At 38.5% G+C, this 17,289-nt stretch overlaps 1 protein-coding gene across 2 annotated transcripts in view; it reads right to left on the bottom strand.

Annotated features, from left to right (window-relative positions):
* The window catches only part of vps13b (vacuolar protein sorting 13 homolog B), a 324,831-nt gene that overhangs the window by 240,248 nt on the left and 67,294 nt on the right, over positions 1-17,289 (bottom strand). For both annotated transcript variants that reach the window (XM_088929247.1, XM_088929248.1), the window contains exon 17: positions 8,135-8,319. In XM_088929247.1, the coding sequence (XP_088785373.1) occupies positions 8,135-8,319 (185 nt within the window). The remainder of the gene's footprint in view (positions 1-8,134; positions 8,320-17,289) is intronic.

The raw sequence follows: 17,289 nt of genomic DNA on the forward strand, positions 1-17,289 counted from the left end.
TTCTTACATGAAATGTCTGTTTTTTGGATAGTAGCCAAAAAGTATGATTGCACTCAGAAAAATAATTGCCTTTTGGTCCTATGTTGAGCAACACTTTTAACTCCGCGTTAGAGGAAAACGTGAAAGGCCTCGTTTCTTTGCCAAATGAGTGAAAGGGGGTTTTGCTGCCTCTTATTCACTTTCAACAGGACACCCAGCAGTGAGACCGGAGATCCGCTAATTTCCACATTACTGTACGTGCACTGCTTTTACTGCCAATAGGGGCACAACAAAAAGTGTTATTTCTTCTATATTTTTAGTTTTCATGGTGGAATTAACCTCTGCTTATTCCTGTAGTGGACCCATAGGAGCCTTTGGTCCCAAAGCTAGTGTATACTCAACTGTCTACTGGATTTTGAAAACCCAATCAAAGAAGGTTCTTCAATCATTTTTAAAGTCATGTGAGAAGCCTGAACTTTCATCTGTTAAGTATTTCTAATCCCAAAAAGGTTTTTAAAACTTTTCTTTTCCCAGGGAATGCTATCATGCTACTCACAGGACAAAAAGAAACATTTTCTGAGCTACTCACAGGACAAAAAGAAAATGAGCACATTAAATACTAAACAAAAATGTAATAAATACATTTTCTATTATGTTGTCACTCAAAAAGTTACTACCTTCTCAGATCATTTTACAGAATTTCAAGGTAATGCGTAACCCTATTACCTTTTACAATGACTTTGACATTCAACACAATTGCTGTAGCGCAGCCTGAAGAAAAGGCTTGCTTTAATAACTACAATGCATTATCAGAAATAAACTAAGCACTGAAATCTCACAGAGATCTCCAACATCATGCATCTTCAAAGGCCTCCAGTATTCACACGTTCCTAGCAGCAGTTTCCTTTAATGTCCTCTCACGTGCTCAGACAGAGTGCAATAAAAAGAAAAGAGAATTCAACCAAAATCCAATTAGGTAAGGAAAGGTGAGTTTCATAAAGAGAAAAACAATTCCCCGTTTTCTGAAGTGTTCCTTCCCACCTTTAGCCACCAATTTCCCATTTCTCGCCTGGCAAGAGTCCAGTAGGCTCCATCTGGGCACTGCACTGCTGTCACATATCAGTCATGCTAAAGCTATGTCACAGCTCGTATATCAGGCAGAAATCATGCACTCAGGGCCATACCATCATACCCCCACGAACCCCCCTCTCTCACTTCTCTTCACCTTTTCCCTTGAAAATGAAATCACATGTGAATCCAGGCTCGCAGCTCCCTGGAACGGCTGTGCGGCTAATAACATGTCCGCGGATACACAAGGAAAACAAACGTAATGTAAAATGAAGGCTCTTCCAATCTCCAATAACCCTGCGTTGGCAATGTAACACAGTCTACCATTTACAATAACAATTTTTTTTTGTATGCTGGGGTGATGGGATGCTATGTACAATGCACTGCTTGGAGTGACAGACCAGACAGTTTTTCCTGTGCCAAATGATACCTACAGATCCACTCAACAGCTGTATCTGACAAAAAAAAAAGAATAATCAATGAGGCATTTCCACTCTGGAAGCATTTAAAAGGGGAAAAACAGCCAAACCATACATCTTTTATAATGAGTTGTCTGCAGCTCTTTTTTTATAGTGGATCTTTTTGTAGTGTCAGCATTTCAATTGCACTATCACAGATAAAAGCATGAAAGAAAGCAAAACGATTACTTCCAATCAAGGACATAATATGAGCTGTCCCAAATCCCTCCAAGCACTACCCTGGCTTGAGAACAAAAAATATTAAATAAAAAAAAAAATTATCAGGGATGACAGTCCCAAACTGGTTAACACACTGTCACAACGATTTTGCAGATCTTTTGTGGAAGCTAAGAGTAACTGTCTATTAAACCAGAATTTAAGAGCACTTCTGAGTAATACCGCCATCTTCCATCTAAAACCTTAAAAGTATATACAGTACAGTAAGCCCTTGGTTTAAAGAACCAATAGGGGAGAAGAGGTATGTATCCATTATTGTTTCTCCATGAAATTCACTAAGGCATGGGAGACACAAACAACACCCATTGTAATTAAGTGACCGACCCCTATAGCACACCATTGATATTCCTGAATTTTAAATCTACAGTACATAGTACTTATTTCTACCATGTAAAAGCAGATTTTGTCAATTAACTCCATAGTCCATTAAACCGAGGGTTTCCTGTACATACACATAGTCAAGAATGGATGAAGAGTGCAAACCAGAAACTATCCATCGGTTGTCACTTTTAAAAGACACTTTTATTCCAGGTCACAGTCCTGGCAACCAGAGCTGATCAAAGCACAGGGCGCAAGCAGAACACTCATCCAAAAGGACAAATGACATTTCTTGCAGGAAAGAAGAGGGAAAGCTGCAAAATAACCTCATCCTCCTCCTCCAAAAAATAAAAAAATAAAAACTAACCAGTTAAAAAGTTGCAGCAAAAAGAAAATGGAGCTACATGGCCGAACTGCCTTCAGCTGAGAGGATGGGGCCAAGTGGGTGCTCACCTTGGGACTGCTCCGCTGTGCGAGCCAGGGACAATCAGGGCAAGAGGAGGGGATGGCAGGTTCCAGCCTTCCCAGCCCACAGCGGGAGGGCACTTTCCCTGGGCTGAGGTTAGCGGTTGCCTAGAAAAGTGGTGGGCAGATCGCTTTTAAGCTGCCAACCACAGGACTGGCTGCTGTTCTGGAGAAAGCATGTGGGTTTCGGATGCCTGCTGTTTCGCTAACCCTGTTTTTTTTTTTTGTTGTTTTTTTTTAATGACCCAATCCATTAGAGTTGGGCAAAGCAGCAAAACGTGAAAATGTATCTCTTAGCCATTAAAAATTTCCGTCGAGCACGGATCAGAATACATGGTGGAGGACGGTGCTGGAATGGGTTAAATGAATATTTAGCGTTGTTCAGGCTTCAGACATGTCCATGTACAACACCCTATAGTGCTTGGCCTGCCACAAAACAACACTGAACTGACGTTTTATCCAGTGTCAGATCAAACAGATCAACAAGGCAAAGTCAGATTGTTCGGTAACCATGGCGAGTTCGAGATTACCGAATTCTTTTTTTTTTTTTAAATGTACCATTCGCATGGGGAACACTCAGCGCTGCATGAACAGTAAGAGGATCCAAACGAAGGCAACCGGGACTAGCATTACTCCAGTGAGAACCAAAAGCAAGGATATTTTGGACTTAATATTCCAATGCTCTTCAAGAAAAAAATCTGAAGCAAGACCATTTTGTCTTTCAGGAAGCTAGGATTACGTTTGCAACCTCACATCATTCCTGTTTTATTCCAAGTCTTCTGAATATGGACACCTGCACAGAAGGAGGAACAGATACAGTACCTCCCAAGATCTCACAGATCTTTGAGTAAGCAGCAGCACAAAAAAAAATAAAAAAAGGGAAAAAACACAGAGGGAAGAAGTCATTTTCTACCACATGTGTTTGTTTGGTGTTTAACCAGAACTACCGAGTATGCATGCGAGAAACTTAGAATTAAAAAGATGAGTAGTAAGATCAATGAAAGCCGGCACTTATAGGTGTGGCTGTTGAAAGAGCCATGTGAGAGCTGCTAGGTGGGGTGATCTCAGCCCTTTCTTCTAGAGACGTTGCAGGTGTGAGCTTGAGTCTGAGCTGTGTCCCTGTGGAACTGTTCTGTGGTCAACGTGGCTGTTTGCACGGTTGACTACACAGCAGCCAATCCCGAGACCAGCCAGGCACCTTAAAACACACATCAACTCTCCTGGAAGCTGCACTAAGCCAACTCGATAAATGCGGATTTCAAGCTGGTTGAGAAGAAAACAGAAATTAACTGGCCATCTGACTTTTTTTTCTAAAGCTGTTATCCGCGAAATGTAAAAGATTCACAAAGAAAAAATTCCACCATGGAAAGTTTAAGAGCATAATTGCTCAATACTTACGTGCTGAACTTAAAATGGCACACAGCCTAATAAATTAAAATTCCAAGGGTTTCTTAAAAAAATCTTACTCCTATTTCACAGAGGACTTGTATAAATTAAGTACGGATGAGGTCTGGGGTCAGATTGCTATTTTTAAATTGATCAATTGTGTAATATTCATACATGAAACAAAGATGGTAATAAACAGTTTACTTATGCATCATTAAAAGACCCAGTCTCATGCCTATTTTGACATTTTCTAAACAAGTCATTAAGAAAGTTCAATTGTCTTACAAAAAACAGAACTAATCATTGCTTTTAAAAAATGCGACTCAGAAAATAAAAAGAAACATCATTTAACACAAATTAAATCATATGGTGACATTTTTCAGATTATCTCCTTTCCATGCTGTGAAAATCCTATCAATGATACCTAATGATAAACCAATGATCATTTTCTAAAAGAAAGATAAAAGCACAGAAAATTACTAAATATATCAGTACTCTCCATATTTAAAGGGCAATAATCAACAAGACAAAAAGCTTTACAGTAAATTCAGCTTCATGCCTCATTCAATAAGAGAAAAAAGCACTTAACCCAATCTTTCCTGAATCTGTCAAACACTGCACAGTAGAAAAGAAACGTCACCTAAAATATAGCACCATGAAAAAGGATTATGCTCTGTGGCACTATGCTAAATCCACGAATAGCTATTCAACTTCAATGCAAATTTTAAGATTAAAAAAAAAAAACTTGACCCTGAAGTTAACCCAATCTTTTCCCATGACTGTATTATCATCATTACGCGTTGCTTTCCTATGCGTCTGTGATCCAGGCCTCTGCAGGTTTATGTTTTAATGTGCCATGCATTCGGCACAGCTCATGCATGTACGTGTGTGCTCGGAACAACACTGCTGAATCCCGCAGAGAAGGCTAGCGGAAACACAGGAACCAAACCACCAGTCAAGGTCAACTGTAAAGGGGCTCCCAGAATGGGAGCTGGAGGGCCAGACTCCTGCAGGTTTAACAGGTCTCCTCACACCAAGGTTCATGCAAAGAGCTGCTCTAATTGAGCCAGTCACTGGTTCCATTAAACTAAGAGTTACACTGGAAAGAAAACCTGAAGGAGGATATTGCTCAAAGACGGACTTTGGGAACTCCTGCTGTAAGCTGTTTTTAACAAATAACCAATTTGTCTCAGTGACTTCAACCTGGGGAGCTATAAGAAACTGCATGATATGGCCATGACAAAAGAAGACAGAAGAAATATCCGCTGTCTTAGCACCATAAACCAGCCTGTGAGAAAAGAAAGCTCACTTCGTACTATTCTTTAGCCCTCCAAAAAGTGGTTTCTTTTCTGCTCACACAAGACCATAAAAAATCCATTTCTTTTACATTATTGTTTTTTAAATAGAGGGCCTTGCACAGTGTTCAAATTTTGTTGCTTTAAAACTTTCAGTCATAACACAATAAATGTTACATACACAACCTATTCGACAGATTCAAAGCAAAAAAAAACAAACAAAAAGAAAGAAAGACAATTAAAATGAAAGAAAAATAAAGTCATGATTGAATGAGTATTCAAAGCCTTTCCTGTGGCAAAACTCAATGAAGTTGCACAAAATTACCTTTATGAGCCACATGCTTAGCCGAGAGGCCTCTGCCTGTTTGAAATAATACTTCTCAAGATTGTCAGAATAAATACAATCACTGGATGATTCTCAGTCAGGTAGTATACTTCAGTCAAAGATTCAACCGCGAATCTTGAAGACCAAGGAGCACGCAGGTATAAGATTATACAAAGACACAGATCTTGAAAAAGGTATAAAAACATCTCAGAACCGTGGCACTGCTTTGCATGGTGACATCGATCCATTCAGAAGCTGAAGGCATCGAGACAGTCCAAAGATCAGTCTGTCCCTTCAAACTGACCATCTGGGCAAGGAGGAAACTGGTTAGGGATGCCACTGTGAGGACAGAAGTGACATGGAAAGATAGATCTGAGATGGAAGAAACCGTCCCTGGGTCCACAACATGCCAACCACTGCACAAAAGCCGCCTGTATGGAACTGGAAAAAAAAGCATTTCAAATCCTGCCTGGGCTTTGCAACACAGCACCTGAAAGATACTGCAAACCAAACATCTGGCAAAAGTGTCTGTGGTCAAACAAGACAAATTTAAGAATTTTTGGTGTAAATGCAAAGCATTTAAACCCAACATAGTGCATCAGTCAGCCAATCCCTACTGTCAAGCATGGTGGTGGCAGCATTAAGTTATAATTCTGCTTCTCATCAGAAGGGACTGGGAAGCTTGCCAAGATTGATGGGAACACAGAAGGAGCAAAGTACTGGCAAATATTAGAGGAAAAACTGCCTCAGACCTAATACTGGAACAAACAATTCACCTTTCAGCATGACAACAACACAAAGCACAAGCCAATGGCACACTGGAATGGCTAACTAATAATAAAGTGTGTGTCACTGAGTGGCCCAGTCAAAGTCCTGACTTGTATTCTATTCAGAATCAGTGGAAAGACTTTACACTACCGCCCATAAGCGATCTCCATGCAACCGGAAAGAGCTTGAGCTAATAACAAGCTTCATATAATGGGCAAAAACTGCACCGAGCCAGTGTGCAAAGTTGGCAGAGTCATCCCCCAAAAGACTTGCAGCTGTAATTGCTGCCAAAGGTGATTCCGCCAAATACCGAGTCCATGGGTCTGATTACAACCATTAACATATTTCTTTTTAGTTTTTTTTCTCTTTAGTTTTTGATGAGTTTTTTTTCAAGTTTTAATGAAACTACTTACCCCGATAAGGCTTCAACTTGACTGTTTAGGTTTTGAATAAAACATCAAATTACAAAAAATAATCTGCAAGCATCATTTTGTAATTTCACAACAGGATACGAATATTTCTGTAAGGCAGTGCATAAGCACACCTGGAAAAGATACCCATTTCAACTGCTAATTTCCACTTTCACTTGCTTTTTTTCGCCTCCATGTTTGGGACCAGATGTGCAAATCCTAAAGTTGCTATTCTAGCCAGTTTCAAAGCAAAAAGGCCAAACGAGAGGAATATTTGACTTCACTCCACAAGAGACCTATTTAATAATCTGGCGGTTGTGTAAGTAAAGGTAGCTTGGCTGTGTCCATGTTGACGACATACAGAACAACATGATCCTAATGAGTTGGAAAATACTGGCTCTCGAGAGAATCCGCCAGATGCTACCGTCATGAGAAAGCTACTGTTTTATTGAATTTCACTTTTATGAGGTTAAATTTATTATTCAACCATTAAGGTATCCTATAAGGCATCGAGCATTAAATTCTTTCTTATGTTACCGTCTGAAAAATGAAATGTGCACCAATGTAACTTTTAATCACAGAGGTTTTATACCTCAGTCTTGGAGTCTGTCTTGGACTGCTCTGGGCATCTTTGTTTAAATCTGCGAGACATTTCCACCACTACCACAGTATTAACTGGCTTCAGGAGGCTAGCCGACCTTTAAAGTGGAAATGAGCATAGCTATGGCATTCCGTACTTATAAAAAGGTACAGCAATATATTTTATAACAAGTAAAAAGAATACAATTTTCACACATCTGCTGACAAAAGCATTCAGATTCAAATAAGGGTTAAATATAAGGTCTGAGGGTTTAGTTCAGCTGTGTGCATGGTTGCCCATCTGGTTTCAAATTCAAATCCCCAGTCATCGTAATAGTTTACAAGACCACCTTCTTGCTTACTTCTCAGAAAGCTTTATAAGAAACCAGCCTTTCCATTTCACAAAAGCAGTCAGCAACCCCTTGTTTGGAGGCATAAAAAAAATAAATAAATAAAATAAAAACACATATTGAAAATAATAATAATAATAATAACATCACTTTATTAACCCTTTACAATTTCTTGCATTAGGAATTATCTTTTCGCATACCCCAGCTTGCTCTCCATGAGACACACAGACACACAGATAGGGAGAGAGAGCCTGGGGTCAGAGCACAGGGTCTGCCATTGTACAGCGCCCCTGGAGCAGTTGGGGTTAAGGGCCTTGCTCAGGGGCCCAACGGAGTAGGATTCCTCTGCCGGCTGCGGGATTTGAACCGGCAACCTTCCAGCCACAGACGCAGACCCTTAGCCACAGAGCCACCGCTCCGCCCTTAATTTATTATTAAATTAAGAAGGAAACAAAAAATGAACCACAAAAAAGAAAAACACAAGTAAAAATGTTACCTGACGCCTTGTAGACCTCATTCAGTAAGGCTTCATTTACCCCAAGAGAGACCCCATTTCCCAGGTTGTGAGCCCAGCTCTGGTAAATGGCCTGCAGTAGGAGTGTCTGGGCTCTAGTGGCTTGTATTGCGAAGTTTGGAAGTTCAAAAATGCACTCTGTGATGGGGACGAAAGGCCTCTTAGTCCTGAAATGAAACACAAGCAAGACCAAGTTAGGTGCCTCAATGTGATCCAAAGGGTCTGCTGCCATATACAAACTCCACAATGCAATTTTACAAACAGAAGATTAAAAAAAAATATCAGAGTCTAATTAGATAGGCTCACGTAAACGGAGAAAACAACCATAAAACCACAAAAGAATAGGAAAAAGGGTGTTTACTGTGTGGAATTTTTATAAGGTTGAATTTTTTACATTGACTGTTCAAGATATTGAATTAATTTTCTCCTCAAAGAGCCGTTCACAAGATGTACTAGTAAGAAGCACTACCGTGAGATATAGGTGACATATTAAAAAAACTGTCATCTACTTTATATTAATGATAAATTCATGTGCACTTATTAAAGAAAATTATTCTATCACTGTGTCCATACAGTAAGTCTACCTGGAGCTGGTCATTTAACTCTGAGCCATATACTGGAACCGATTCCCTAACAGCCATAGTGTTATTTTAAAAGTAGTGAAGGACACTCCACACTGAAAGGGTGACATCTTAATCACTCACAGTCCATCTTGCATCTGTTTCTTTGTATTCGAATGACATTACTGTCAAGCCGATGAGAATGCGTTTAAGATGGAATTAATCGACAGTCTGAAATGAGGTAATGATTTAAGAGCAGTTCTGCATAAGTGGTGATGAGAACAAAGGAATGGTTATAAAGGAGAGGAGGCTGTTTAGCCCATCTAGCCTGTTTGGTAACTAGAAGTTAATTGATCCAAGGATCTCATCCAGCTGTTTCCTGAAAGAAGCCCTGGTATCAGCTCCAAAAAAGTTGCCAGGTTTCTTATTCCACACTCCCGCTTCTCTTTGGGTAAAGAAGTGGCCTCTTCTAAAGAAGCCTCTTCTAGCTCTTCTATTTCCCATTCTGTATAAAAAGTCTACATTTTTACCACGACGTACTAAACCCTGCACTCGTCTAAATTAAACCTTATCTGTCAGCTGTTTATCTGATCTACACAGTCATGAATTTTATCTGAATCTTTTGGATTTTCCTTTGTTGCTCTTAGAAGTGTTGCTAATCCTCCAAATTTGGCATTATCTGCAAATATCACAACTATCTATAGCAGAATTTAGATCACAGTTATAACTTAAGAAGGTCCTAGAACGGATCCCTGCAGTACTCCACTAATTACATCACCCCTTATCAGTACCCTTTGTATTCTATTAACCAATTCTCAATCCAAACACCTGTTTCCCTGAATGCTTACCCAAGGCATTATTAATTTAATCCCAAGCGGAACAAGAACAACTTGAACAGAACATGGCACACATTCAACCATGCTCTTAGACACTTTGAAATACAATCCCATCCCATTCTTCAACTAAGATCACCTCCAGATGAGGCTGTGTTAGACTTAACTTCCCGTTCCAAAGGTTCTGCCAGTTTTCAACAGAGTAGACTAGAGATGTGGGGATTGTTCTGGGCTTGGAAGTAGATGCAAGTCAATCACACATTGTCACAGGCCAAAAGCAGCCAGCCTTATGTCAGATAATAGGCTAGAAGGCAATTCTCCTGATGCCCGTCAACATCAAGTGACACTACACATCAATTAAACCCAATGAAATCAGTAATGTAGGACTGCATAAATACCAGCCCGCAATAGCAGTTTTTCTAAGGAACCAGAGTCCTTATTGTTCAGCTAAGAAACAACTTGCTGGAAATTAGCTTCTTTTGCAAATTGATCCCCTGACAGGCACCAAGTGGATAAAATTCAAAACTCTTCCAAAAGGCAGCTACTTGCAAAAATGGTTTTGGTCCTTGCTAGAAAAATTTGAAGTCTGATTTCTACATCTGACCATAATAACGCTTCCCACAACGTTCATATCGAGTTAAAAAAGGGGTTTCAGTGCCAGTCTGAGTCACTGTCTACGGAGAAAACGTTTTTCAAAATCACTGACTGTCATGGCAGCACAAAAGACAATTTTCTAAATAAAAGAAACCACAACAGATTTCTTTAAGGATTATGAAATATCAATATGTGTCATGAGCCATTTGCTAATGTAATATTTCTGTCCCCATGTAGAAGTTGTGAATGTCATGAGTTATTTTAAATTCTGCTTTGTGGAACTACTTGACTTTGATTCACAGCACAATACTCTTTTTTTCTAATTACTTGGTCAAGTTGAGCGTAATTTTTTTTTCTCTGTATGGTAGAATTAATATTTTTTAAGTTATATTTCCAGTTCTTGAAAAATGGAGTTACAATGAACAAAAGCACCATACCGCATGAACTTCTGTTCTACACACATTGGTGGTAGGTATCGACCTCCCACCTATTGGTCTAGTGGAAAATTTACATGTGACCAAAAATCCAACCCTGTACCTGGATCCATACCGGTGCACATGCACCTTCCTTGAATATATAGAGAAGAAGCCAAGAATGCATTCAATGTTCATTAAATGATCATTTAATAGTGGTTTCTGTGCACGTCCACAGGACTTGATTTCCAAGCTTGTTCCACATGTCTAAGTAAGTTGGAGATGGGCATAAGAGCTACAAAGCTGAAAGCATTAAATGACTTTGGACAGGAGTCTGTCTGTGTTCTCATCTTAAACCTGCTTGAAGCAAAATCCACACTGACGTAAAGCAGCAAGGGGTATCAGAACAGGCAAGGAAGAGGAGTTTTGTTATTTCTTTGAAGCATAGACATCAACAGTAAGTAAACTATATAGGGACAGTGAATAATCTTAAAAATATGAATGACTCGTTTTGCGCTAAAAACCGCAGTGATTATAAACTTGTTTTTCCCTTCAAAAACGGCCTACAGCATTAAACTTGCAAACACTGCAATGCAAGCCTAACTAGATAATTCACATTAAATCTGCCAATCCTCTTGCATACAAACTGTTTAGATTCAGAATTTATCTTCAATTATTTTCAGCAAAAATGTCTTATGAATGAAAAAATGTGGACGAAAGAAGAACATATTACATATGTGTTGCAAATGTTTTTTAAAGGCAATTTTAATGAGAGCTGGCAAAGGATGAAAGTCTGTGCAATTATGCAAGTGTTTACACTATTAAAGAGAATCCGCATGTACATGTGGTTGTCTAAGGCTATATTCATGCACCTGTATGAAATGCCTCTATTATATGCAACGCTAAAACCTAACTGTGCTTGTTAATCAAGGCCATAAACCCATTATAGGCCTTTGAAGGAATGAAAATTAGAAAATCGTTACACAAAAGCTTTTAATAATATATTTTACACAATGGGTTATGGGAGTCTGGAACAAGCTACCAAGCCGAGTGGTTACAGTCAATCGCCTTTCGTCAAGAGTCATAAGCTATTTTTTGTCACGTCTTGTGTTTACCGTAATTTAACCCATTTGGTTCAAGAAGTAATGTTGGAAATTCTTTACACACAATTTTGACCTTTGTTTAGTATGTTTAAATCATACAAAATATATATTTTTTAAATTTCAACTATGATTAACAGGCAAAACTTTCTTTGGGACGTGCAAAGTCCTAAAATCTGCAGCAGCCATTTTTACGTGTAAAAATATACCAATTCACATACACGCGTGCTGCCAAAATCAAACCCCATAAAAGGAAATAAAATCAGTCTAGAAATAAGAATCATTAGGTGGTTATGCTTTAAAAATGAAATATGTCTTCCTCTGCATTTTGCATACCCATTCCTTTTAATTTCCCTGACAATCCCCTGATCACAATATCCTATGAATGATGGTCTTGTTAGCCTAAGCCAAGCCTTTGACACAACAGCCCGTCGACTAACCTAAACCTCCGAGAGGACGCTCATGGGCAGGGCAGGCATGAGTCACTAATTAAATAACCTAGGTCAAGGCTGGCCAACCTCTTTTACAAAGAATCAATTGGAAACTAAAGGGGTTTATTACAAGCACAACTGAACATTCAGAATCCAAGCCTTTTAATTTGTACCGAGCAATCCTGGAATACAACTTGTGTTGGAAAAAACGCAACTTTTGACAGACTGTATGTGCCTTTCAGCGTCTGAAACTATTCTTGTGCAAGGAACAGTCAGCTTTCTGTTCTTTCTGTGAAGCGATCTGCTAGACAAGCCAGGTAGGGGCGTTTTTATTATTACTTTAACAGAAGGAGAGAAGCATAGTTCAATTACGCCACACAGGTGCTCTCCAAACGAAAGCCACAAGGCGCATTTCAGAGCAACTGGCTGCCGCTGAATCCGTCTTTCACGTTTTCATCCAGCAATCAGAGGAGGTGATGTTGAGCCTGCCAGTAATGGTAATTTTGTCTCCTTTTTTAACAACCTTTAACTTAAGAATAATTAGGAAAGAAGTTGTTACTGCTACTAAAAGCTCTGTGCGCTAAACATCTGTGAAACTGCAAAGGGGGAAAAAAAAAAGACCAAAAACTAGCAGGTCATACATTACTCTCCTGGGGAAAATAATTCCTAACATAACCAGCAGAACAAGAGTCTCATTAAAAACGCAGCTTGGAAATGGTCCAGTGCAAACTCAGGAAAGGGAGAACTGGCAGGTCGCTGCTTTGTACTTCTGTGGACAAAAATCTATTTGTCTTAATTAAAAGGGTGCTTAAACATAACGCTCTGGTTAGAGTGTAAAACTAGTGGAAAAATTGGCACAAGGGTTGGCCGAGAACAGACATTTCTTCAATAGGATTTCATCAAACATGCGCAAAAAAAAAACACACACTTTGTCCTGACGAAATGATGCCTCGGTCTCTATTCATACTGGCACCAGAGCAGATGGGTCTTGAACTCGTGCTCAGAGCCGGCCACGTGCAGGGTGAGGGAACAGCCGCTTATTCTTTTAAAATCAACACCTTGCCATGATTGAAGGAATACAGGGGGGAGGCAGCTGGCTCTAATGGTTTACATAGAGTCCCAGAATGCAAGCCTGGAACCTCCAGTCTGTTTCCAAAATTTTCATTTTGATTATTACTCATATCCTGTACAGTACAGAATGATTTGCTCATTTTTTCCAAAACAACACGAGTCATTTTCAGTGAGGAGAGAACTCTGGGGCAAGGTGTTCGATGGCCATTTGCTTTGCAGACTGCTGAATGTCACAGGTGTGCCCGCACACATGAATGAATATCAGGCTGGCTATTTCAGTACACTTCATGAAACGCACAGCGACAAATTCCAGTACAAAAGCTTTCAACCTGCACCGATTTGAAGTGAAAATCTCCATTTTCAGACAATGTTAAAGTATAATGGATCGTTTAAGGCCGTGATCTCCTTTGATAAAGACCGCTGTCAAACATTTCAAGGGGACTGATTTTAAGCACATTATCGGGCCAAGAAATTTAAATTAGCTGCCACTACATAAGGTCTTTTACAGAGGATACCAGGCCATTTCTGTACTTCCATCTTTAAAGGGTTTTAATAACTTTAACAAAAGAGTATTGGCTTCCATCCATTCATAAGAGAAGTGGTGCACTTGTATCATTTCCCATCCCCTGCATTACATCTCCTGAAAAAAAAACTAGTTCACACAAACTAAGTATAAGGTATACATCTACCCTGATTGATTGTGCACTAAGCGCCATTAGTTCTTCTTGACTCCCAGATAATTAATCAATAATTGTTTATTTAAAACCAAATAAAATAATATTCATTAACCACAGCACCATCGTTGGTTTCCAGACCGTTGAAACAATGTATAATGTCTCGAAAGCAAGTAAATCATTAAAATTTATCTTTTACAGTTCTCCATTTCATGGCACGCTGTGCTTGTTTTCACTGGTTTTGGGACTGCACATCGGAATAAAAACGTGCATAATACATGAAGCTTATGCCATTAACAATATTACAGATCCTTTAGTTTTATAGGCCAGTTTTCGAAGCTTTTGCCAAATAACTGTGTACTGAAAGCCATTTGCCATTTCAGGTAGCAGCAAGAATAAAATACATAAAGGCCTCTCATCAAACATTTTTGTCACAACACGTTAAAAACACATTTTATTACAGTCAGAACTATTTGCCAGTTTATTCAGGGCTGACCTTAACTCCTATGTTTTTATTTTACAAAAACCAAGTGCTACATTATTAACTGTAAATTTTATTTGCCTCAGCACTTAACACTAATTTACCAAAGACAGACCATTCCTTACATTTCAGCACAGAAATATAACTACAGGAAACACTTAAGAAAACATAGCTGCTGGAAATGTTGGCGCAAGTGTAGCTTTTACGTTAGTTTAAAAATAAAACCTAGATCATACTTGAAAAACCTAATTTGGATTTCAAACCAAGGAGACAAACTTAATCAGAGCTAAGAATAAAAGTTATTTTAAGAGATCATCCGGCATTTGTAAAACTCTTGGAATATCTGATTGAGGGTGATCTGATTATTCTTCCACCTGTTCGCATGCCAGAATACTTTTTTCCCCCATCAACCCTTTAAAAAAAATTATGGTTTTTAATTTCAAAAAAGGGCTTCAAAAGATGTGCAGAGAAAACGTGTAGGAGAAGAGAGATGGCCGACAGCTTAAGGGTTTACGATTTCACCAGCACGGACTTGATACCACACTTTGTTGGGGGGGGAAGCTTCTCGATCAGCAGCCCCGAACGTCTTGATTGTGCAAAGATACCAGCCTCGTGAGTGGCGTGACCAACTCTCAGGAGAGAGGTTCGCTTACACAGGGATAAGAAAAAGCATTTTTAATCAAAATTCTATGGACAGCTGTGAGGTAGTTAGGGAAAATACAAAAATGTCAGGGCATGTCCTGTATACGAAGAAGATACCCGTACTAAATTGGATTGCGCATGCATGCACAGCCATAAAAGACATTTTCTGCATTGTACATTGTAATGTTTTTGGAGTCTAATTGCTTTCCCTTCTTTGTAAAAACTGAGAAGTGACACTGCCTAGAGAACGTTAACAGCCTTTGAGACAATTTTATGGGGAATTTTTTTTAATATATAATGTCTTGCTCTGTAGCGCCTTAACTGAATATTTCATTTCCTTACGTCAGTCCAACCTTTTAGAGCTAAATGGATGCATTTTAATATTATACAACAATGCAACTTAACAGGTTGCGACTCAGTCACTATAAAGTAAACAAACTATTTACTCTGGGGAAAAAAATACTTTGAAATACAGCAGACGGGACTGAAATCCTGAGACTATCTCTGCCCTAAATTTGTGTGTATACCTTTATCAGTTAAGTAAATAACAATGCAAAATGTACTAAAGGGGAATTAAAATGAAAGTAAAATGCATAAATATCAAAACAATAAACATGTTTTATACAACATACCTTTAAATAAAGCTTGGTTTCCTCATGGGACATATTAGGGTTGAGAGGGAATAACATGATATGAGTGTGTTTGTCAGAGGAATACCTGTGGGTCCATTAGGTGTACCACAGACAATTCAGGTAAAGAAATTTTACCCTAGAAAGTAAGGTGGAAGTAACCCTGCTTGAAACACAGGGTCAGGCAGATTACTTACGATGGGTGTGGTTTGTGTTTCGAATGCTAAGCAAACTTTTAAAAAACAATCATTTTTTAAAAATACACTAAAATGCTAACAGTGTGTAAAAATAAGTTCTGTAAAATGCATAAATGATAAATCATGGTAAAAATAAATGTTTGTTGACAAATGTTTAAAATTCAGTAATATCAATGGTAAAGACAATAACAGACACCCCTTCCCCCCCCGTTAGTCATTTAGACTTATGGAGTACTATACTGTATATGGTATATGAAGAAGCATTAATACTTTTTTGTGTTTCTGCCATAAAGGAGTATATCCTTCCTTACACAAACATAGCAGACTTAACAGCATTCACCACTTACAAAAAGCCCGACTGAAACTCAAGTTTAAAAATGTAACTCAGCAATTACTACATGGCGTAGTAATCCTATCTTCTTTACGTCTTTGAATTCACTAGATAAAACCGATCAATCTGCACGGAGAAAAATGTGTGTCAGGGTAGAAGGACACAATTCATCCATGTGGTTTATTACCTTAAACCTGTTTTGGAACTGTGATCAACTTGGTTAATAAAAGATCGGGTGATACAAGAGATGGCCATGACTTTTTCTCAAGCCTCTTTTTAAAGAAACATCTTTACTTCAGAAGAGAACTATCCATTAATGACAAAGGAGATTTTTACCAAGAAGGATCATTTTCTACTCAAGCATGTCTCAAAACGCTCCCATATATAATATGAGCAGAAACATTAAGTTGCCTAACACCACGTTTAAGTATTCGGCCTCACAACAAATCCTTTTCACCTTCAAACTTAAAAGCAGCAATGCTGTAAGCCGCCTGATGTATTGACTTTGAAGCAGAAGATGAAGATTCCTTCTGAAACCTTTGAACTGTTATAACATGCAGATCTGCTCTGCTTCTGTTTTACAGTGTTGTGCCTGCGTCATATCTTCCTATTCTCTGATAATCATCCAAAGAACTCTTTCATCTGTCTTTTAAGTCAGCAAGATATGTTAAATGTTATATCAGTGGTATGAAACCTCGTTATGATAGTTTTAACTTTCATATACAAATTAAACTATGAGATTGTTTCCCTGGGTAAATAGAAATCACAAATATTAAACATAAAGATAAATTATATCAAGCTGCTGTTCAATTTCATGTCTGATTGTAGATAACGTTTGTAATTAATTATAAACCAAATCTGAAGGACAAGCATCTGCTAAATAATTTCAGCGTTTTCCAAAATCACAAAGTTGTTTCTTGAAGTTCTCATAAACTTTTATAGTGACCAAGAATTTTTTTTATTTGGTGTTCATAAATTTCCTACTAGAGGTCATGGATATTTATTGCAAAGTTTCCATAAATGAAGCTCGATTCCTGTCCCTGGGCTATTCTCATTGCATTCAACGTAAAAAGTGTAAAGATTTAGCAAGTGATCTACTACTTTTGTTACAACATAAGAAAATTCAGGCATGCAATCAAAAACAAACTGGCTAGCCATAGTTCATAAAAACATACATAAAA

This window comes from Atractosteus spatula, chromosome 12, assembly GCF_055471065.1.
Source record: "Atractosteus spatula isolate fAtrSpa1 chromosome 12, fAtrSpa1.hap1, whole genome shotgun sequence".
Lineage (NCBI taxonomy): Eukaryota > Metazoa > Chordata > Actinopteri > Semionotiformes > Lepisosteidae > Atractosteus > Atractosteus spatula.